At 50.4% G+C, this 23,043-nt stretch overlaps 1 protein-coding gene across 1 annotated transcript in view; it reads left to right on the top strand.

Moving 5' to 3' along the window:
- Positions 1–5,791: 5,791 nt before the first annotated feature.
- Positions 5,792–23,043, top strand: part of LOC114485181 (protein phosphatase Slingshot homolog 1-like) — a gene marked incomplete at its 3' end in the record, with an annotated part of 31,874 nt that continues 14,622 nt past the window's right edge. Inside the window, exons 1-2 of the mRNA XM_028486078.1 lie at positions 5,792–5,928; positions 10,441–10,481. Coding sequence (XP_028341879.1) covers positions 5,860–5,928; positions 10,441–10,481 — 110 coding nt within the window. The remainder of the gene's footprint in view (positions 5,929–10,440; positions 10,482–23,043) is intronic.

The raw sequence follows: 23,043 nt of genomic DNA, 5'->3' as shown, positions 1-23,043 counted from the left end.
TTTTGAGCCAGTTGTTTCTTTTTTAACACAGTGTACGTGTAGGTTGGTTTTATATTCATTTTCTATGGCTGCTGCAACCAATTACCAGAAACTCAGTGGCATAAAACCACAGGAATTAATTTTCTTATAGTTCTAGAGGTCAGAGGTCTAAAATCAAGGTGATGGCAGGTCTGCATTCTTTCTGGAGATGATGAGGTAGGAATTCACTCCTTTGCCTTTTTCTGCTTCTAGAGACCTCCTGCATCCTTTGGCTCACGGCCTTCCTCCCATCACTCCAACCTCTTTCTTGTGTCATCACGTCTCCTACTTCTCACTCTGCTCCTTCTTCCTCCTTCTTATAAAGACCCCTGGGTTTATATCAGGCCCACGTGGATACCCCAGGATAATCTCCCCACCTCAACACCCTTAATTTAATCACATCTGCAAAGTCACACATGCCAGGCATTGGAATATGGACATCTTTGGGGAACCAAAGTCTATCAGAACTTTGCTACCTCTGAACTGCAAATTAGTTGCTCTAAAAAGAGAACTATCAGCAGAGTTCTCTTCCCTTCTCCCCTCCTATAGTCTATCCTGGAAGAACCTCTGTCTTTGAGTTCTAAAGTAGAAAAACATCTGTTTTTATCCTGGAAGAGCCTCTGTCTTTGAGTTCTAAAGTAGAAAAACATCTGTCCCAATACCAGCTTCACCACTCCCTAGCTATGTGACCTTGGGTATGTGACTAAACCACTCTGGGCATCCACTTCCTCAGCCTTGAAATGAGAACAACAACAATGTGACAAAAAATAAATAAAGAGGCTCAAGCCAGGAACAAGCAGAGGGGCAGCAGGAGCATAGATAAGGGGTACCTACCTTCCAGCCTCAGGTCAGGGAAGGCTTCCTGGAGGAGGTAGCCCTGGAGGTAGACTGGGGGACATTCACATGTTAATAAACCCCTGTCCCCAACACACCGGCAAATCACTTTGCCTACCGCCTAGCAGACAGCAAATAACTCCATAACTTGCTGTTTTTAGTCCTTGCAAAACTGAGCTGAGACTACAAGTTCAAAGATAATTAAATAAATCATGATGAAAAAATAATTATGATGATACCGAATGGAAAGGGCTCTACTGGATGCAAGAAAACTTTGGAGCTGCCTCTTTCAGTGGGTTCCCCTCCTCCACTCCTGAAGCCTAGACCAGGGGGCTCTCACTTCTCTTTTCCCTGCCCCACCCCCTTACAGGCCACAGGTCAGGCCCACAGGCCTTTTCACAGAAGGGTTTTCATGAAAGGGTTTAGAATGATCAAAATTTTAAATAAAGACAGGGTCAAATAAAGACAGGATCAGTAAAAATGCCTTGCTGTGCCATGCTGGAGCCTGTGGCCCTAGGAATTCAGTAATATGGTACTGATCCCTTTTCTTTTTTTGGCCACGCTGCTGCATGGCTCACAGGATCTTAGTTTCCCAATCGGGGATCAAACCCGTGCCCCCTGCAGTGGAAGCACGGAGTCCCAGCCACTGGACCACCAGGGAATTCACCCAACCCCATTTAAAATGTTGACATTTCCTTCATCGAAGATTTTTTTGCATAAATGTTGATTCTTTAAAAAATAGTCTTTCTCTTGGTTACTGAGGTTTTTGTTGTTGTTGTTTTGGTTGCCCCCTTATATTTTGTGCCCTCATCTTGGTCCCAGCCCAGCTCCTGAGGTTTTTCTTAGAAACCGTGTGACAAGTCAGAGAGATAGTTGTGACAATGTTGAGTGACACATGCTGTGTGTCTGGGGGTAGGTGGGGGGAGAGCTATGAAATCCTGGGAAGGACGCTGAGTCCAGTCTGGGGGGCAGGGAGAGATTTTTGGAGGTGGTGTCTGGCAAGAGATAGTGTGGGAAGGAAGAGGGCCCCTCAGCTGTAAGAGGAAGTGAGAAGGGGTGGGATGGTCTCTGGACCAGTGGGGGTGGGTAGAAAGCTAAGCTGGGCCAGGGTAGAAGGATTAGGGTTTAGTGCCTTCTTGGTGGCAGGATAAGATCTTTTTTTCTTTTTAATTGTAGTATAGTTGATTTACAACGTTGTATTAATTTCTGCTGTATAGCAAAGTGATTCAGTTATACATATACATATATACATTCTTTTTTAAAAAAAATATTCTTTTCCATTATGGTTTATCATAGGATATTGGGTTTTTTTGGCCATGCCATGCAGCATGCAGGATCTTAGTTCCCCAGCCAGAGATCGAACCCATGGCCCCTGCAATGGAAGCATGGAGTTTTAACCACTGGACCACCAGGGAAGTCCCTATCATAGGATATTGAATATAGTTCCCTGTGCTATACAGTAGGACCTTGTTGTTTATCCATTCTCTGTATAATAGTTTGCATCTGCGAATCCCAAACTCCCAATCCTTCCCTCCCCCATCCTCCCCCCGCTTGGCAACCACAGGTCTGTTCTCTATGTCCGTGAGTCTTTCTATTTCACAGATAGGTTCATTTGTGTCATATTTTAGATTCCACATATAAGTGATATATGGTATTTGTCTTGCTCTTTCTGACTTACTTCACTTAGTATGATAATCTCTAGTTGCATCCATGTTGCTGCAAACGGCATTATTTCATTCTTTTTCATGGCTGAGTAGTATTCCAGCATATATATGTACCACATCTTCTTTATCCACTCATCTGTCAATGGCCATTTAGGTTGTTTCCCTGTCTTGGCTATTATTAATCGTGCTGCTATGAACATAAGGGTGCATGTATCTTTTTGAATTAGAGTTTTGTCTGGATAGATGCCCAGGAGTGGAATCAGCATATATATGTACCACATCTTCTTTATCCACTCATCTGTCAATGGCCATTTAGGTTGTTTCCCTGTCTTGGCTATTATTAATCGTGCTGCTATGAACATAAGGGTGCATGTATCTTTTTGAATTAGAGTTTTGTCTAGATAGATGCCCAGGAGTGGAATTGCTAGATCATATGATAATTCTATTTTTAGTTTTCTGAGGAACCTCCATACTGTTTTCCACAGTGGCTGCACCAACTTACATTCCTACCAACAGTGTAGGAGGGTTCCCTTTTCTCCACACCCTCTCCAGCATTTGTTATTGGTAGATTTTTTTATATTTATTTTATTTATTCATTTATTTTGGCTGTGCCAGGTCTTAGTTGTGGCACATGGGATCTTCTTTGCGGCATGTGGGATCTTTTTAGTTGCGGCATGCATGTGGGATCTAGTTCTCTGACCAGGGATCGAACCCCAGCTCCCTGCATTCCGAGCGTGGAGTCTTACTCACTGGACCACCAGGGAAGTCCCTGTAGACTTTTTAATGATGGCCATTCTGACCGGTGCGAGGTGGCACCTCATTGTGGTTTTGATGATCAGATCTTGGTATGGATTTCTCGATGGATAGAAGAGGAAGGTTATGGAGGGAAGACCAGTAAGGAGGCCTTGGCATTTGTACAGGGAGCGGTTCTCAAACCGAGGTCCCCATACCAGGACCATCAGCATCACCAGGGCATTATTAAAAACTGAGTGAATCGCCAACTCTGGAGGGTGGGGCCTCCAAATCTGTATTGACTCCAGGGAATTCTCAAACCTTCCCATGTGAGAACCACCAGCCTAAGGTTCTTGACCCTAAAATCCCACACCCCTTTTACAACTAGTGTGTGATGATTCCTTTTCTCATTGGCAACAAATTCATAGATGATAAAGCCCACCTCCACATGTAATGTGAAAAAACAAAATCTATAACGCCCTAACATAAAAGGAAAATTCATCATGATGAAACAACATCCATTTCATTATGTAAAAACTTGGGCACAACTCCTCTGGAGGACACAGGGAAGTCTCAGTAGTGTGTCTGTTTTTTCCTTTTTTTTTTTTTTTTTTATTGAAGTAGAGTCAATTTACAATGCTGTGTTGAAGTGTGTCTGTTTTTAATGAATGTGTTCAGAGTTGAGAAGTAAGATAGTCACTAGTCAACTGAATATTGCCCATAATTTTGTCTTACACTTGGCATTTTAAAATAAGTGCTAAATAAATATGGTGGTCTGTCTACAAGAGCACAGCTACAGATGCCTGCTTGCTGGGTCAACTGCTCCAACATTAGGAGTGGTGTTTCCCTCTATAAACTCTTTTTCCCAAATGGTGAACAACTCCAGACAAAGCTCTCAAACAAAACAAAGTATATTCTTTCCTCTATTTAAACATAGTTGCATTTCTGAAAATTCAGTGAGAAATACTTTATGTTAATATGTAAAATGGAATTAGATTCTGGCTTCAGATAACTATGAACGGTGTTTTCACCCACACAGGTGTCTTGTGGGAATGAAGCAATTCTCCTTGGGCGGGGGCAGCGTCACTGTCCAGTGCATCGCATGACTTTTAGCATTCCTGGCTCCTGCCCTCTAAACGCCAGAACCGCCAATAGCTCTCCCCGTCTGCAAGACATTAAAAAATATTCCCACAAGTTAAAAAACAAAACAAAACAAAACAACAACAACAAAAACAAAAACCCCACAACACTCAGTGGGGGCTATAGTAACCCCATAGAGAACCACCTTTGAGATGAATGATGCTGAGGGAATATGCAGGAGGTCCCAGCCCCTGGACCTGTGGGAAGCAGCTGGAGGGATCCAGGAGGCTGCTGGGTTGCTGGTTTGGCAGTGAGACGGATGGGGAGCAGGACTGGACCAGTAAATTTGCGGATGCTTGTGCAACCTGTGTGGGGCAACAGAGGGGAGGGAGGGGATTCAAATGAAATTGAAGCTATTACTAAGTCAAGCCAGTACCACCTTTTTAGTATCTTACTCCATGTCCCTCTCTCCATTCCCATACTGGTCACCTCCTCCCAGGACAACAGCAGCAGCCCATCCCTGGTCTCCCTTCAACCCTCTGCCCCAGAGTCCATTCTCCAAGCGGCAGCCAGAGCTTTCTAGAGTGTACCCTGACTCTCTCCCTCCTCCCTTCTTTAGGATCGGGCCTCCGATGGACAAGCTCCTTCCAGTTTCCTGGCCTTTAGCTCCCCCCACCCCCCAGTCTCCCCTCCCTTCATCCGTTGATCCTGCTCATCCGTCAGGCCTCTGAGCAAATGCCCCCTTTTCAAAGAAGCCCTTCCTGACTTCCCAAGGAGTTGGCTGGGTTTCTGGACACACAGAAAGAATTCATATAAAAAGACTGGCAAAATAATTTTTTTTAAGTGCCTAGTAATTTGACTCACTTCTGTCAATCCCTGAGGGCAGGCCTAATCTATGTTGCTCACGGTTGAATACTCCGTGCTGGCACTTAGTAGGTGCTCAATAAATATGTCACAAATGAATGAATGAATGAACGAATTAATTTCTGCAGACCGCTCCTCGGGGTTCAAGGCGCAGGGACCAGGAGCTCTTTATTTCCTGGTCGCTGCACCTCCCCGCCCCAAGCATTCCAGGCCGTGCGGACGCCGGGCCTCAGTTTTCCCGCCTGCGAAGGGGGCTGGCCTCCGGGGGATGGATTTGCTCGCCACCGGGCGCGCCCCCGCTTCTCAGGCTGGAGGGCCGGGCGCGCGGCCGAAGCGCGCGCGTCGGGCGCGCGGGAGACGTGACTGGCCAGCCGGGGCCTCCCGCCGCCGCTCGGGGGATCCCGCGCCGCGCACGCGCGCCCCGCCCCGGCCGCTGCCCCTGCCCGCGCTCAGGCCCGGCGCGCGCCGGCGCGGGAGGCGGGGGGCGGGGGGTGGGGGCGGCGACAGACGCCGACAGGGAGGGGCGGGCCCGGCCCGGCTCGGCCCGGCTCGGCCCGGCCGCCCGTGAGCGGCTCCTGGAGCGCCCTGGGCCCGGCCCGGGCGGCGGCGGTGGCGGCTGCGGCTCTAGTCCGAGGCTTCGGCGGCGCCCGCGCGCCGCGCCGCAGCCATGGCCCTGGTGACCCTGCAGCGCTCGCCCACGCCCAGCGCCGCCTCCTCCTCCGCCAGCAACAGCGAGGTGAGCCCCGGGCCCGCGCCCCGGCCTGGCCGAGCAGCCGCCGCGCCAGGCCTGGGCCGCGAGTGCGGGGCGCCCGGGGCTGCGCCAGGGCAGCTTCAAGGGGTCCTCGGCCTGCGGGGCCCCAGCCGGACGACCCAGCCTTGGCAGCCGGACTGGGGTGACTGTGCGGGAGGCTGTGAGTGGGTGTGACCCCTGTTTGGGGGTGACTGTGCAGTGAGCCTGTGTGTGCGGGTGTGACCCTCGTCTGGGGGTGACTGTGTGACCCCTGTTTGGGGGTAAGTGTGCATGAGACGGTGTGTGTGACCCCCATCTGGGGGTGACTGTGTGTGTGTGACCCCCATCTGCGGCTGACTGAATTTGAGTCCCGTCTGGAGGGTGACCGTTAGTGTGTGACAGTGTCCCTCGTCCGGGGGTGACTGTGCGGGATGCTGGACGTGCGACCGGGACTCCTGATTGGGTAACTGCCTGAGATGCCGGTTCTAAGATTCAGGATCCTGTGGCTTGTCTCGGCCCTTTCCCTGTGTGCCTGGCTGAATGTATGCATGTGTATGCCAGCCTGTGTGTGCCTCTCCCTGTGCGTGAATGTGGCCTGTCCCTTGGGAACCGTGCCTGTGTGACGCTGGGGGAGAGGCTGCCGCGTGTCCCTGTGGATTGTGAGATTGTTTCCCCCGACTGCACGCCCCTGGAGTTCTGGCTCTGGGTGTGAGGGGCCGTGCCTCTCGGGGGCCGGCGTCACTGTGTGACAGTGGCTGAGTGAGCTCAGGGTGCTGGGTGACTGTGTGTCATATGTCTTTGTGTGCAGCTGAGTCTGGGTTTTTCTTGCTGTGATATCTTTCGGGGCTGCATGTTTATGTGCATCTGGCTGTGTGGCTGCGGCCGATTGTGGGGTTGCTGGGATTGCACCGGTGCTTTCTGGGGCTGAAAGTGCATCTTTGCGCTGTGCGGGTTTCTGTGGGTCTGCGTGTGACCCAGCCTGTCCTGGACTGGCTCCTTCTTGCTCTGGGGTTCCTGGGGAATGGGTCCTCTGAGTGCACAGTTGGGCTGGACCGTGCTAGTCTGGGCCTCGGGCCTCTGAGCAGGAGAACCAGTTGGGTCTAAACTCACATCTGTGGCCGGACCGAGAGCTGACCTGCAGACGCAGCAGGCTGGAGGAGGAGGCAAGGAGCTGTTTAGGGAAGGGAGAGGAGGCTGGAGGAAGGACCCTGCAGGCCCAGGAAGTGGCCCCGCCAGCATCTGGGCAATTCAGGCCCCTTCTCCCTGGGGGGAAGTTGACTGATAACATGGAAAGGTTTGTGTGTGTTTGTGAGAGAAGAGGACCTGTTTGGGGTTTAACAGCCCTGCCTGTCCCACCAGCTCCTGGTGGGGCAGCTCTTCAGCCTGTTTTGCTGGGACTGGCACTCTCAGAGTGGCTGCAGGGTTGAACCTTACAGCCCCTTTCTCTGGAGGAGAAGCCATTAATGAGTTATCTTGTCTACAGACAGAAGATTCTAACAGTCCCTGCTCTGCACGGTGGCCAGTAGCCTGCAGCTGAGGAGTCTGCAGTAGCTTCTGGCCTCCCCACAGAGACATCTGTTCCCCTACATCATTTCTACAACTGCTGTCTTGCAGTTTACAAAGTACTTCTCTGCACTTAATCTCATGGTCCCTTCTCAAAAACGAGTGAAGAGTTCAGCTCCAGGAAGAGGTTAGACAAAGAGCCTCTCAGCCTAGGTCTCTGATTCTAAACCCCACATTCCCTGCGTTACTTTGCACCTGATCTATTTCTGCTTTAGACACATTTAAAATTTTTTATTTTATTATTTCATTTTTTAGCTGAGATAGAATTCACATACCATAAATCCACCATTGTAAAGTGTACAATTCAGTGGTTTTTAGTATATGCACAAGGTTGTACAAGCATCACCACGAATTCCAGAACATTTTCATCACCCCCAAAAGAAACCTCACACCCCTTAGCCATCACCCACAGCCCCCCTCCCACCACCCCTGCCCTGCTGTAACCAACTCCAGGCAACCACTAATGTACTTTCTGTCTCTATGTATTTGCTTATTCTGGGCATTTCATATAAGTGGAATCATACACTATGTGGCCTTTTGTGTCAGGCTTATTTCACTCACCATCATGTTTTCAAGGCTCAGCCATGTTGCAGCACATGTCAGGACCTCATTCCTTTTTATGGCCGAGTAATATTCTATGGTATGGATGTACATTTTGTTGGACATTGGGGTTGTTTCCACTAGGCACATTTTAAATTATTATAGAAAGCCTTATTTTCACCAAATGCCAGTGACCTCCAAAATAAGAATAAAACTCAACTTGAGTAAATCAGCGGCATTAGTTGCCCAGGGAGCCAGCAGAGGCTGGGATGTTCCCTGGAAGGTGAGGCTTTCTTCCATGTGGGGCGAGGCACGAAGATGCAACAGAGAGGGCAGGCGTGTGTGCACAGGATCAGGAGACGTGGGTCAGGCCGGCTCTGCCTCTGGTCCGACCTTCCTCAGGTTACTTCCCTTCTCTGGGCCTCAGCTCATCTGAAAGGGCTGGCTTCCCTCTAATGTGTGTTCTTTGGCCTATGTAGCTTTTTTCTCTGGAATAACTGACCTTGTGTTGCCTTTCATCCTGAGAATCTCAGAGAGTGAGCGAGACTTAAATGATTTTGAAGTCTGTATCCTCCCCACCCCCCCATTATTTCCTTACTCCTCAAAATGTGCACCCTTCGTTGAGTCAGACACTCAGGGCATTTCTTTCCTTCCCCAGCCCGTGGTCTTGCTGCGCGGCGTGGGAACTAAGGGAAGTCGCAGCCCGACCTGCAAAGCAGTGCTTCCCTCTTTTTAAGTTTTGTTCCTTTCCCCTCAATCTTTAATTATCTCATTTATGTCATTTTACTGTTAATCTTGTCTCATTCTTTTGTGAGAACAGGCAGAGAGCCCAAGAATAGGTAAAGCAGCAGCTCTCAGGAATGGGTTGTAACGTTGTGATTTTTTTTTTTTTTTTTTTTACGTTGTGATTTTTGACAAACGTTCAAGGTGACTAATTTTCATGGGCAGATCTCCAGTCCCTTTGAGGTGGCGGGATTGGATCAGGGTTGCTCAGCCTCAGCATTGCCGATGTTGGGTGAGCCGTCTGTTTCAAGGGCCCGTCCTGTGTGTTGGAGGAAGTGTAGCAGCACTCTGACCTCTACCCACTAGATGCCAGTAGCATCCTCCCAAAAAAGGCTCCAGCCTTGCCTGGCGTCCCCTGCTGAGATCAGTTGCCCCCAGTTGAGAACCACCGGGTTAGACCCAGCAGTCTCTTCTAAGTTTGTTCCTGCGGTTGTGTGAGTTGTTTTGTGTATGTTTCACTTCGGCACCGAAGTTGGTGGCCCTGTGGTCAGCAGAGCTGTCCCCAGTGTTTCCACTTCTCCTTCATTGTCGGGTAGGGAGTGTGAGAACTGATGGTCTCTGCCTCTGCCCAGTGCGTTACATACATGATGTTATGACAGCGCAGGGATTCCAGGACCCTCTGCTGGACTCATTCCTTGGTGAAATTGCCACCTGTGGTGTGTGTCCCTTGCTGCCCAGACCTCTCTCTACATGATCTCCGTAACCCTTTTCCCACCACCGCTGGCTTCTGTCTGGTTTCTGTGCCAAGTCAGCCTTGCATCTCTTCCAGCCATCACTGCTTTCCAGGTTTCTCTCTTTCCCATTCAATGGGCTCCTCTGTGTAACATACAAAACATGCCAAGTCCCAGCGTTGTTGGGATGTGTGTTTTCTTCTCATTTGAGTTTTCTCCTTGAAAGAAAAAAAAAAAAGAAAAAAGAAAAATTGCAGTCAGGGTTTAAATCATGGTTTGTTTTGGAGCCTCTAACCCTCTTGGCCTTGTAACATTTAGGAAATATTAAATGTCCCTTTCTTTCATGTCTATAAATAAACCAATAGCCTAGAAGGTTTTCTATTAAACTTTAAGCCTTTTTGAGAACCACCAAGAGCTTCAGGACCCACAGACAGCCTGATCCTGGCCACCTTCCATTAAGAAAGACTTGCCTGGAATGGTGGTGGTGGTGGGTTTATTTATTTATTTTTTAACTTGTGTGTTGTGGCTTAAAATGGTGTTGATCACTCAGCTCTTGCCTAGCTTGAAGGGAGGAAACAGCCTCTTAAGACATTGCCCCCTCCCCTTAAAACAGAAAAACAGGATATGCTCCAAAGCAGCCCTGGAAAATGGAGAGCTCAGGGCTGAACAAGCGTGTGGAGTAGCAGCGCCGGCCAGGAGCGCTCTGTTAGCGGGCATCGATCTGCGATGCCTTGGAAGGCATGTGGGGAAACATCAGGAAACCTGAAAATTCCTCCGCGGAAATTACTCAGGGGAGCAGCAGAGCAGGATTGGTAAGGAGAGGGTGCGGCTCTTTGGAAGGAACCAGGTTTCCTGGACATCTGTATCTTTTGCAGACACCAGAGCAGAAAATGTGAGCCTTGTGTCTGAGGCTTGTCGATAGCGGCATCTGGGCTGTGACATTCTCTTTCTTTCTCTGCAGTTGGAGGCTGGCAGCGATGAAGATCGCAAGTTAAACCACAGGTAAGCAGACTTAGTGTTTTCGTCCTGAAGTCTTTCTTCCAAGCAGGTAAGAAATACTCTTGTGCCTTTCCAAAAGGGAGGACCCTCGAGAAAGACTACACCAGCTTTTTAGTAGTGCTTTAAAAACGATCCAGAACACATAGACAGAAGGAGAACTTTACAAGTGATCTAGACATTTAAGTATAAACAGCTTTAATGACATTATGTAACATTGAGAGAAGAAAAATAATAATTGCCAGTATTCCACCCCCCTGGCTTTACCGTGATGATGAGTATCTTTATAAACTTCCTTCCAGATTTTACTTCTGCTTTAAAGAAAATAATCATTTTAATATGTTCTCACTTTTCCATCCTGCTTTTGGGAAGGTATTCCTTTTGAGGTAAGTACATTGCTGATTTGAAACAGACATTCAACCCCTCAGTTTATTAATTCAAGGTGTTTTGTGTGTGTGTGTGTGTGTGTGTGTGTGTGTGTCTTTGCGCACGCGTGCGCGTGTTTTGGGAAGGTATTCCTTTTGAGGTAAGTACATTGCTGATTTGAAACAGACATTCAACCCCTCAGTTTATTAATTCAAGGTGTTTTGTGTGTGTGTGTGTGTGTGTGTGTGTGTGTGTGTGTGTCTTTGCGCACGCGTGTGCGTGTGCCAGTGAGAAATCTTTACGTATACTCATTTGAGAAGTTTCTCAAGCTTGTAGTCCTCAGTTGCTGTATTCACAAGTAGACGCCAAAAGCACGTTTGTTTTTCTTTGCCAAAAATTGGGTGTTTCGTTGGTTTACAGAAGATTTAGCACTTCATTATACAATGTATTCTTCTGCACCAAAGAGCTACTCTTAAACACTGGCTCTTAGAGTGTAAAAAAGTAAACATCTAGATTTAAAAAAAAAGAAACAGAATTTAAAGGATTTTTTTTTTTAATGTCTGCTTCATCTTGGGAGGAGGAGGAAAATTAATTGGAAAAGGAAATACGTGTTCAGAAACTGGGGTCAGCCGTTCATTACCGAGAGCAGGCTATCCTCCTGGTTCAGCTCACCCGCGGAAGTGGTAGAACTCTGCCTCGCCTGTCTTTGAAGTTTTCTGTGTGTTTGAGGGAAGGGAGGCACCATTTTTTCTAAAGCTCTTGTGTGTAGAGAAATAGTTGTCTTTTTACAATTGTGGTCCTCGTTTTCACGTTATGCTGGAGGGAGGAGCAGGGGCAGTGACACATTTGCTCTTCAGACTGGGGGTTTGGGTTGCTGAGAGTCTCCAAGGCTGGGACCAGCTGGATTCCCAGGTGGTGGAGGCGGGGAGGGGAGGAGTGGAGTCTGCTCTGGAGACTATGGGGGAGGGAGAGCGGGGCGGAGGGCCTGCTGACCGCCTCGTGGGGCACCATCCCCGCGCCCCCAGCTCCTCTCCAGCCCTTACATGGACTTGGACTCTTCTCCCCCTCAAGCCCATCCTTTCCTTCCAGGCCTCTTGCCCCAGAGATGGCATTTAAGCCTCTCACTTAGATGGTCTTTCGTTTTTTAATTGCCCTTCCTGAACTGGCAGCATAGCGTTTTGAATTGTTTCCATTAATAAAGAAGTTACAAAGAGCAGTGATAGGAAAATGTGTATGTGCTGCTGGCCAATAAAAGGCCCCTTTCTCTGCACAGCTTGGAGCTGGAGAGGACCGTACAAAGGGAAGTGACGGCAGCTCTCTGCGTTGCCAAATTTAACCCTCACAACGACCCCAGGAGGTGGGGTATTCCCCCCAGGTCTCAGGTGAGGAATCCGAGGCCCAAGGTTGCCTTCGAAGCGGGGCCTCCGTTGCCCGCAACACCTGAGTTTGTCATAGGACACCACCTTTCCAGGGACCAGTTTCGTGGTTCAGTTGAGCAGCTGTGTTGCACGTATAGGCGTGGGAACTTGCTGAGCTCGCCCAGGCGGGTAGGGGCCGCAGCAGGGCGAGAACCCAAGAGCCCTGCTGACTTGTGATGGTGCCGCCGAGGAAGTCAGATCGCCCTGGTGACCACCGTGAGTCCCTCTGTGCTGCTCTCAGTGGGTCCCCAGTGCCATCGTGAGCTCTGGGACACCTGGGCTGGGGGGGAGCCTGGTCTCTGAGCCCATCCTCACAGGCTCCCCTTTCCTCCCGTCTTCATTCACCTTGATGTCCACACCCTGTTTTAGGCCGTGGACACCGTCCTGGTTTCTAACCCTCCAAACCAAACGAGAAGTCCTGCTGTCCTGGTGTAAAGCTTTGACTGAAACTCATTGGCATCTGCATGTGGATGTGCATTTTCAGGCCTGTGCTCTCTAAGCTTCTCCTAGAGAAAAAAAAAATGTGTGGAATGGTCCCTCATTCGTTGCTCGTCTTGGGGAGGAGAGTTGGGGAGAGGAGATTTCTCTTTGCTTCACATTCATCCTGAAGTTAATCTGACCTGATTTGGTTTCTGAAGGGTGCTGGGGAGGGAGAGAAACTGGGGCCCGCAGGATATTCCTCTCTCCTTGCCCCTTTGTCTACCCTTAATTGACAGTTTCATCTTTCGGGTCCTCCAAGAAGTGATCTTGGACCCACGTGTAGCCAGTAAATTGCTGAATCCGTGGATTGGATCTTCTGTCTCACCTGCCCTCTTCCTCCCCTGTCCCCCGCTGGTGGCACCATCAGTCAGGTCCTTGTACCTCCCCTGATCCACTGAGGGGCCACCCATCAACTCGTCCCTCCGCGTCAGTTTATCATCCCCACTGTCAGAGGGACGCAAGTCTGGAAGCGCCCCTGCTTCTTCCTCCTGGTCGCCACACTATTTTCCTCCTTCACCCTTGTCACTGGCCTTTCCTCAAATGAACGTGCCGTTTTTCAGTCCTACCCCTGCTCCCGGACCAGGCTCTTTGTCTAAGCCAGTTCCCTTTCCAGTTGGCCACAGTCCTCATGGCCAGCTCAGCGTGCTCCCATCCCAAACCTCTGCGGCTTCCCTCTCCTTGGCGGGTGGCTCTTGGTTTCTCTCTGTGCTGGGTACCATACCTGCCTTCCCTGGCAGGTACCTGTGTTTTTGTCTCGTCCCTAACTGTTGGTGCCACCTTAGTGACAGGGTCTTAGTTCTCTGCCTGCACATAGCACTTCAGCAGTTTAAACGTTAACTTTGTTTTGATTCTGCAGCGAATTGCATTCATGTGTGAGAAAGATGTGTCGAGGAAAGATGTAGGCTTTGGAGTCAGGCAGATCTAGGCTCGGAGTCTGGCTCCCGCACTAGTAGAGGTGCCATCATGCATCTGGGAGTTACTGTGCCTCTGTGGGTCTCCGTCCTTCCATCTGTAAAATGGATAAACCTACGACCTTTCAGGGTTGGCGAATACTTTGTGTGGGGCTCCTTGCACAGAGCCAGGTCCACGATATGCGTGGAGGACGGTGGCTACGTTTGGTCTTCAGAGGATGGTGTTCCTGTCAGTGTTAGGTTCACAGCCCAGAAGTAGAGGCTCTGACCCCCAGCAGGTGCCGCGTCCACTGTGTGGGGCTGAGAGGGCCACCCCCGTGGCTGCCCTGTGACTTGGACCAGCCTGCGTCCTTTACCCAGTGATATCCCTGTAAGATGTAAATAGGAACGCACCTTCTGCAGAATCTTTATTGTCATCCGGATGGTTTCTCTGAAGGCCTGCTGGCGGACCTCTCGAGAACTGCTCGCCGCCCGTCCAGAGGGAAGCTGCGGGACGCAGAGCCGTAGACCCGGCTCTCGTTCCCTCTGCTCTCTGCGTGTGCACATGGCTGCCGGCCTCCAGCCACATCCCCTTTGGGAGGCTGCGCTCTTCAGACTGTGGGAACTGGTGAGCTCATGGCCTGCTGGCAGCAGCTCCTGGCTCCCTCACCATCCTGGGAGTCGCCTCAGTCTGGCATGAGGCGTAAGTGGTTGTGTGCCAGGCAGGGCCCTGGGGAGGGAATATGGTTGTGTTGTTTCCAGAGTGTGGATCAGGAGTGAATGTTTTGCTGTTTTGTTTTTTGGGGGGGGGTTTTTTCATCCAGTATTTCAAGTCAAGCACGTGAAAATGATCGTTAGAGTTCTCTTAATTTCTTTTCTTACTTGCCCAAGCAAACGTTTGGGCCAAAGCAGCAGGACTTTGTCTTCTCTGTTTTATCTGGTTTCAGTGGTAAGCTGTGAACTCCCTTACACCTCTGCCTTTCCCTCTACCCTCTCCTCCTTCTGGTCTTGACCTGGAAACCCCCAGAGGACCCCGCTCTCCATATAAGCTTTTCTCCCTCCCCGACAGCGTCAGGATGGGGTGGTGGTTGGTGTGTCCTTGCTCTGCAGATCACACTTCCCCATCTTTATTCACAACCTCTTCTTCGAGGCCTGTCCACCCTTTGAGGTTTCTCTCTACCTTTCTTGACGGTTTCTTAGCCATCAAGACTTGACTGTGACTGTAGAGAGTCTGTCCATTTAAGTCCTGGCAAGAGGTGTCGAGCATTTGCGGCATCCAGGCTCTGTGCAGCAGGCCACTGTATCAGCTGTCTACTGCTGTGTAACAAGCTACTCCAAACTCAGTGGTCCAGAACGATACACGATTATTCCCTCACAGCTCCTGTGGGCCAGGAACCCGGACATGGCTGAGCTGTGTCCTCTGCTGGGGGGTCTCACGTGGCTGCAGTCAAGGTGTTAGCCAGGGCCGGGATCTCATCTGTGGCTTGGGTCCTCTTCCAGGCTCACACTGGTTCTTGGCAGAATGCGTTCTCTTGTAGCTGTAGATTCCACGGCTGGTGGCTTGCTTCAAGGCCGACAGGAGAATCTGATGCCATCAGGGAATGCCATCAGGAGAGGGACCATCCCATCACCTTTGCCATAGGGTGTAACCTAATGAAGGGAGCAGCTCTCGCATCCTGTTCCCTGGTCCCAGCACGCTCAGCATAGGCGGCTCATCCAGGGTGCCTGCACCAAGGCCTGGGGTCCTGGGCAACCTCAGAATCTGCCCACCAGTCTCAGTCCGTGGGAGTTCCTGAGATGTCCCAGTCTAATGTAGAGAAAACAAGACATGTAACCGAGTAGGTTTCTGTTCAGTGTTACAGATGTGGCAGGGTGTAAAGGCATCACATATAAAGGCATCACTGGCTGGTGGGAAGAGGCCAGGAGCCCCAGGGAGCCAGCAGGAGTCGACCACATGCCAGAGACCGTCATGTTCTCCACTCAGCACCCGTACGCTCCTTCACACCTGGGGGCTTGGCATCTCTTGTGTTTGCCCCATGTTGCATATTGGCCTCTGCAATAACACCTCCAATGACCCTTAGACATTCTTCCCTGAGCTTTGGCCTTGGGGAGGGACAGGCCTGGGTTTGGCTTCCACCTCTGTCATCTTTCACCTCACCTGGCTGTCATATGACCTGGGCAGGCCTCATTTTCCAATGGGCAAAATAACCTGCGGCATCATAGACGTTCGACAAATGCCCCGCCTCTGCCTCCTTCAGGTCGCTTCCTGTGGTCACTTCTGACTCTTCCTTTTTTTCCCCTTAGTATCTATCTCTCCTTAGTATTTCTCTCTCCTTAGTATTTCCTTGAGACTTGGGACTTGTTATGTAGTATTTACCGAAGTACATAAATGTTCTCTGCTAGGAGGATCAGCTGTATGATTTGTGGAGCCCCCCAGTGCAAAATGAGAATTGTGGATCCACTTTTTAAAAAGTGATGAAGAATTTCAAGGTGGCAACAGCAGAGCATTAACCAAGCTCGGAGCCCTGAGCACGAGGCCTTGAGCCACTGCCCAGGGTGCCTGCCCACTTGACCATGAGCCCACCCTAAGGACAGAGCCTTCCCCGCCTCTCCCGTCACCTCTCCCGGGGCCTGGTGTGCACTGGATGGGCCATCGAGGTCTTGTAAATTGAATTTTCCAAGTTCTATTTCATGGTGAGGAACTCAGAGTGGTCTTGGACAACAAACAGGAAGCAGAGGACAGAGAAATTTTTCCTGCGATTTGCCCCTGCAGTTTGGCAATACAGGTGCTGTTAGCTCAGTCTCAGCACCCCCGTCCTAATCTGCTTACAAGCCATTCATTCACCAAATCTTTACTGAGCACTTAACTGTGTGCCAAGCACTGTCCTAGGAGCTGAGAATATAACAGTGAGCAAAGCACAGAAATCCCTGCCCTTGTGGCTGACATTCTGTTGGGGGAGACAAGACAGTAGGTAAGATGAACAGGTACATTAAGTGTGTTAGCAGGTGCTGAGGAGGAAAAGTCAACCAGGGACGGAGGCTGTGGAAGTGAACCCTTCAAGTGTGCTCTGCTCTGTGAGTTGCCTCATGGACGTTGTTTTATTTAGTCTGTGTAAGGAAAGCACCACTTCTGTTCCCATTCTCTGGATGAGAAGACAAAGCCTCAGGGAGGTAGCTGGCCTAGTTTCAGTTAGTAGGAGGTGATGGAGCCAGGACTCTCATGCTCCGAGTCTCTTTGACTGCAAAGCCTGTGCTCTGAGCCCCAAAATTCGAGAGCCACCTCCGCAAGCCCGCCTCCCGTGGCTTTGCCATCCTCCCTTCTGGCCTGAACACGCCCCACCGTGAGCGGTGTGTCATGTCCTGTGAGCTCCCTGACCTTGACCTAGAGTGAGACTTGTACTCGATGCCCCTTCCCATGCAGTTGCCTGGACGGGTAGCAGGGGAGGGCGAGGGGTGCTCCTTGTGGCTCCCGTTCAGCGGGGGCCTGTAGGTGCAGGCACTGGGCTGGGAACTTGGTGCAGCTTGTCTCGCTTCTGTCACCCCCACGAGGTGCCTGCCTCATTGTAGGAAACTGCAGTTCCCAGGGGCCGGAGCTGGGGTTTAGATGCAGGTCGCTGTGACTCAGAAACCTGTGTCCCTTCCTTGCTGCTCCTGTCCCCACAGGGCGCCTGCAGGTTTGTGTTCAGCTCGTCCCTTCCTGTCCCCACCCGCGTGGCTTTAGAGGCAGCTACCTCCCGTCGACTCCCAACCTGAAACACTGGGATGCACACACGTGTAACGTTCTGGGGCCGTTGTACCATTCTGCTCTTCCTTTCGGTTTAACTCCGGTATTCTTCCTGGCAGTTTGTTGGAACGTTTGATTTTAAAATCAGAATTCGCCTTCCGTATGTGTTAAATATTTTTTGTTGTCGTTAGAAAACTCATCCTAGAATGGGGACACGTGAGAACAGAGGTGCAGAGTTAATTTGATTCTGTTGGAACGTAATTAAAGTTATTAAGGTTAACTTAAAATGGATTTTGCTCAGAGTCTAGTAGGTTTCATTAAACTTTTGAAATACCAGTGCTTAGACTTCAAAAGAATGCCTGGAAGCCCTGGTCTCATTCTTCCTGTGCACTTAGCACACCGGGGGAGCGTGTTTGCACACCAGGGGAGCATGTGTACACACCGGGGGAGCCTGTGTACAAACCAGGAGAGCGTGTTTGCACACCAGGGGTGCCTGTGTGCACACCAAGAATGCTCGTTCATGCGAGCTCTTTCTTCCTGGGTGATCGTGGTACCCGATCACCCTCGATCACCCTCGTGGTAAATGTAGCAAAGCTGTGAGAGGGAGTCAGAAAACCTAGGTTCTGTCCTACGATGTGTCATCTGCTGTGCAACCTTAGGCCAGTCACTAAAGGTCTCTGGGCCCCCACTGCCTCCTTTGTAAAGTGAAGAGATGAGATTAGATTATGGCTTCCAAATGCAAGAACGAGAATCCTCACTCACACCCACCAGTCTAGTTCTGTGTTACCTTGTTACCACTTCTAACCGTTCTCGGTAGCTTTCTAACAGGCCGTCCAGAGTTTCTCCTTTCTTCTCAGGCTGAGAGCAAGCTTAGCCCTGTGTGGGGCGTCTCGCCAACTCACGCTGAGATGGTGTGGCTGCTGAGAGGAAGTGGACCGTCTGCTCGGACCCACTTCCCCCTCAGTGAGCAGCAAGCCAGGCGCGCTTCACCCCGGAGCAGGGCCACACGCACGGCGGCGGCCGTCTGAACAGAAGGGACTCCCGCCTTTAGAGTTCATCCTCGGCGTATGTCGTGCTGTGGTCTGGTACCCTGGATCTGGGCAGTGTAGTGGGAAATTCCTAAGACCAGGAGGACATCCGCGGGAGTCTTTCTGTTTTGAGGAAGGCTGCCGGAAGAAAACAGGATTGATCAATGAGGATTAATCAAAGTCAGGAGGAGCCACTTGCAGGGCGTGCTGAGTGATGGGGCTGGGGGCTGGGGGCAAGACCACGCGTCTGGCCCACAAGGCTCCCACTCTGGGGTGTGGAAAGCCCTGGCGATGGTCCCCACTCCCGTGGCAGAGGCAATGTGCTGATGAGAGCACACACACCCCCCCGCCGACCCGGCCGTCCTGCCCTGCGTGTGGGGAGAGGATCAGCAATGCCCAGACCGCCGTGTAAATTACGGAATCCTGCCGTTGGCTGTGCCTGGACGGGCGGGGCCTCTGGGTCGTGTCTGTGCCCACCCCCCGACCGCCTGTGTGACTGGGACCTCGGGCCAGCCCCCTGCCCTCCGCGAAACAGGAAGGGTCCTCCTCGGTTCAGGGGGCTTGTATGGGGCTGAGAGGGCGGCTTGTACAGTGTGTAGGGTCTGGTCCTTGCCAGCCACAGGGCACCGTTATTTTCATAGATGGTGGGAAGCGAGAGTCCCTTCTGCCGCCTTCCGGACCTTGTTCCCCCCCCAGACCAAAGACCAAAAGTTCAGCTGAGTGGAACCCAAGGGAAAAAACAGTCAACGCCTGACCTGTTTCCCTCCAGGTTACACTGAGCCTGGTACCAGGCGAAGCATCGTGTCTTGTCTGCCTGTATTTATACAGATTAAAAACAATTTTTTTTTTCCTTGAATGGCTACTTTTGAAGCTATTTTTAAAAAGACTTTGTTTCAAAGAAGGCCTCAGAGGCCCCGCCTTAGGAAACGTCTGGTGCCCTCCCTGCCGGGGGCCTCCCCGCGCTGGCAGAAGTGATTCCCACACACTTGCCGAGAGTTCTCAAGGCATGAGTCCCCAGATCGGGACCCACAAGGGAGGGGACTGTTGGTGTGCTTCGGAGAGAGCCGGGCCCGCTGCCACCTCTGGAAATTGCTTGTCCCTTCTTCCCAGATGTCCAAGCCTGCTGTTCCGTGTCTTGTCTGAAGCAGCTGGAAGTTGGGAGGGGCTGTTCGCTTCTGCGGTGGAGGCCGCTGAGCCATACGGCAAGGGGGCTTCCTCAGGAGCCCGCTCCCCAAGCCGGGGCGCCCTGTGCAGGCCCCGCCACACGGAGTGGGAGGGAGATGTGTCGCTTATGAAGCAACCTGGTAACGGAGGCGGTTTTTATTTAGACTTACATTTGCCTTATCAATCCAGCCTGTGTGTTGGGTTGGCCAAAAAGTTTGTTCGGGTTTTCCATAAGCTGTTATGGAAAAATCTGAACGAACGTTTTGGCCAGCCCAGCATATTTGCTGCCTGTATGTGTATTGGGTTCTGTGCTGAATGCTGGGGATTCCATGTTAAATTAAAAAAGAGTCCTTACCCTCCAAAGGTAACGTGTGTGCTGTGTCTACCATAGCTCTACCCAAAAGCGATTTGAAACAGCTTATAACATTCAAAGGGGACAGTATGATTTAATATTGGAAAAGTGGAACATGTGAACATAGGGGAAAATAAAGCAAAGTGAGGAGAAGGTTTGTATGTGGAATCCAAGGCACAATGTTGGCATAGTTACCAGAGTTTGGCCACACATCTGACTTTGAGCTTCCTGGGAGTCAAAGCAAAGAGAGAAACAAGACCAGTTGCTTGACTCATGGTGTCCTTAAAATACCGCCAGGTCAGTTTCTCTGAAGAGCTGTTCCTGGTAGATACCTGTGGATGGGTATTCGTGAGGAGACCCAGTGAGATGGGCAGACAGGCAGGTTGTCTTAGGTTTGGCCCTGAGGGCCACAGGGAGAGCTGATGCCACGGGCCCATCCCACCAATTAACCTGGGTATTTGTGGTCTTGAGAGGTGTGGTCAGCTGCAGTGCTTGGTGCCAAATCTGCTGGCCACCCCAACCGTTGAAAACAGGATGCTGCGTCACATCCTGCAGGTCTGCAGCGTCCTGACTTCGCGTGCCCGTCACGATGGGAGGCTCGCCCGGGCGGGTTGGCCCCCCACTTTTCCGAAAGTGTGGTCTCAGAGCAGGAAAACGCTAAAATTAGGTCTTAGACGTGGGCCAGTGCCTTGTGTGTGCGAGGCTCTCGAAATCTGGACGGCCATAGACCGAGAGGAACCCAGAGAGGGGAGCTTCCCATCATCCTCCGCTGCCTTAGGCATGAAGCGAGGCTGCTGCTGTTATGGAATCACAGAGGGGAAATGGTCCTGAGGCAGGGAGAGATCTCAGGTGCTGAGGCTCAGAGCATCTAAGAGGGAAGCAGGAAGTCAGGACATCTGCCAGTGATGATGACCAGTGAGAGGGTCTTAAGTTTTTAATCACTGGCCAATAGAGAAGAATTAAAAGGAGTGTTTTTGCCAAAGTCCAGTTAAGTGGAATTTTTAAAAAAATTTTTTAAAAAGTACTTTTAAAAATTCAGAAACAAAAATGTACATAAAAGTTGCAAACATAGTACAAATAACATTTTTCTAATCCTCAGACCCCATTCAGGGTCCATTTGTCTCAACAGTGTCCTCTCTTGTAAAGGATCCAGGTCAGGGTCGCCTGCTGCATGTAGTGGTCCTGTCTCCTGACTCTCCTTCAGTCTGGGACATTCCTTAGTCTTTCTTTGACTCTCGTGACCTGGACACTTTTGAAGGGAGAGACCCGTCAGTTTGTAGAATGTCCCTCAGTTTGGGTTTGACTGATGTTCCCTCAAAATTAGATTCGGGTCGTGCAGCGCCATGTGTCTCATCACCAGTGATTTCACCGTGGTTATCAAGTGGCTTTGCCTGGCTTCTTTACTGCACAGGTATTCTTTTCCCCCTTTATCAAGAAGTGTTTCCTGGGGGGGAATACTTTGAAATTAGGTCAGTACCCAAAGCCCCCTCAACTTTTCCATTTATTTATATCTGTGTGGACTCCTGTTTGTCTGTATCATGCATCGGTTCATAGTCTGTTAATTGTATTCTTGGCTTCAAGGTTCAAATTGTCCCCGATTTAGCCTGTGGCGTCTCATTCAAGCTGGCTTCCCTGTCCCTTGACGTATCCACATCTTCCTTTAAGCACTGCCTTATTTTCTGACACCAGATGGCAGACCTCGTCTTGTACACTTTCCATCCCCCATCTCTGGAATCCCTCATTTCTCCAAGGAGCCCTACCTAGTTCCTTTTAGTAGAGAATGGAATTTCAAAACCGAGGCAGGTGGTGATTATTTTGTGAATCACTATCTTGTGCACCTGGAACTAACAGTGGTGTAGGTCAATTATACTTCAACAAAAAAAATTTTTTTTTTTTTTGCGGTACGCGGGCCTCTCACTGTTGTGGCCTCTCCCGTTGCGGGGCACAGGCTCCGGGCGCGCGCGGGCCTCTCACTGTTGTGGCCTCTCCCGTTGCGGAGCACAGGCTCCGGACGCGCAGGCCCAGCGGCCACGGCCCACGGGCCCAGCTGCTCCGCGGCACGTGGGATCCTCCCAGACCGGGGCGCGAACCCGGTTCCCCTGCATCGGCAGGCGGACGCGCAACCACTGCGCCACCAGGGAAGCCCCAAAAAAATTTTTAATAAAGAATTTATGAAGCATTTTAACCCCTGTGAATAATAATTGGAAGGGGTAATTGATGGATGAGATTAGGAGCTGGGGCTGGACCTAGAAATCTGACAGTGGAATGCAGAACATGGAAAGTGGTAGATACAGGTTGTCACGTTCCATTTATTTGGGTTTTAGTTGATCCGTGGGCATATCTGAGAACTAAATGTCCACTAAGTTAAAAAAGCAGGAAATATTACATTTTTTTTTCGTGTACTCTATATAAAGATTCCTTGAAGCTCTTTCTACTCTCTAAAAAACAAACAATATTAATTAAGGACTTTTCTTTTGAAGAAATAAAATTGTACCAAATTAATCTGGAAAACAAAAACAAAGAAGCTGAGGTAAGTGTACTTATTATCACCGTTGGGGGCATTGCTCTCCGCAGGCCCCTTCAGTGGGCAGAATTAGGGAATATGTGGAGGTACGTGCACACGCAAACACACACGTGCACACACACGTTTGCATCTGTATTTATTTCTCTGTTTAAATATATTGAAAACCATGAATTCAAGCTAATACCTTCGATTCTGATCCAACATCTCTGGGTTCATTCTAGTTTTTTCTCTCTCCATATTTGTAATCCTTTTTTTTTTTTTTAATAACTTTATTTATTTTATTTATTTTTATTTTTGGCTGTGTTGGGTCTTCGTTGCTGCGCGTGGGCTTTCTCTAGTTGCAGCGAGCAGGGGCTACTCTTCGTTGTGGTGCACGGCTTCTCATTGCGGTGGCTTCTCGTTGTGGAGCACGGGCTCTAGGCGCGCGGGCTTCAGTATATGTGGCACGTGGGCTCAGTAGTTGTGGCTCATGGGCTTGGTTGCTCCACGGCATGTGGGATCTTCCCGGACCAGGACTCGAACCCGTGTCCCCTGCATTGGCAGGCGGATTCTTTTGTGTGTGTGTGTGTGTGTGTGTGTGTGTGTGTGTGTGTGTGTGTGTTACGCGGGCCTCTCACTGTTG

The sequence above is a fragment of the Physeter macrocephalus genome, unplaced genomic scaffold, assembly GCF_002837175.3.
Source record: "Physeter macrocephalus isolate SW-GA unplaced genomic scaffold, ASM283717v5 random_574, whole genome shotgun sequence".
In the NCBI taxonomy this organism is placed as follows: domain Eukaryota; kingdom Metazoa; phylum Chordata; class Mammalia; order Artiodactyla; family Physeteridae; genus Physeter; species Physeter macrocephalus.
This window is presented reverse-complemented; position numbering and strand designations above follow the sequence as displayed.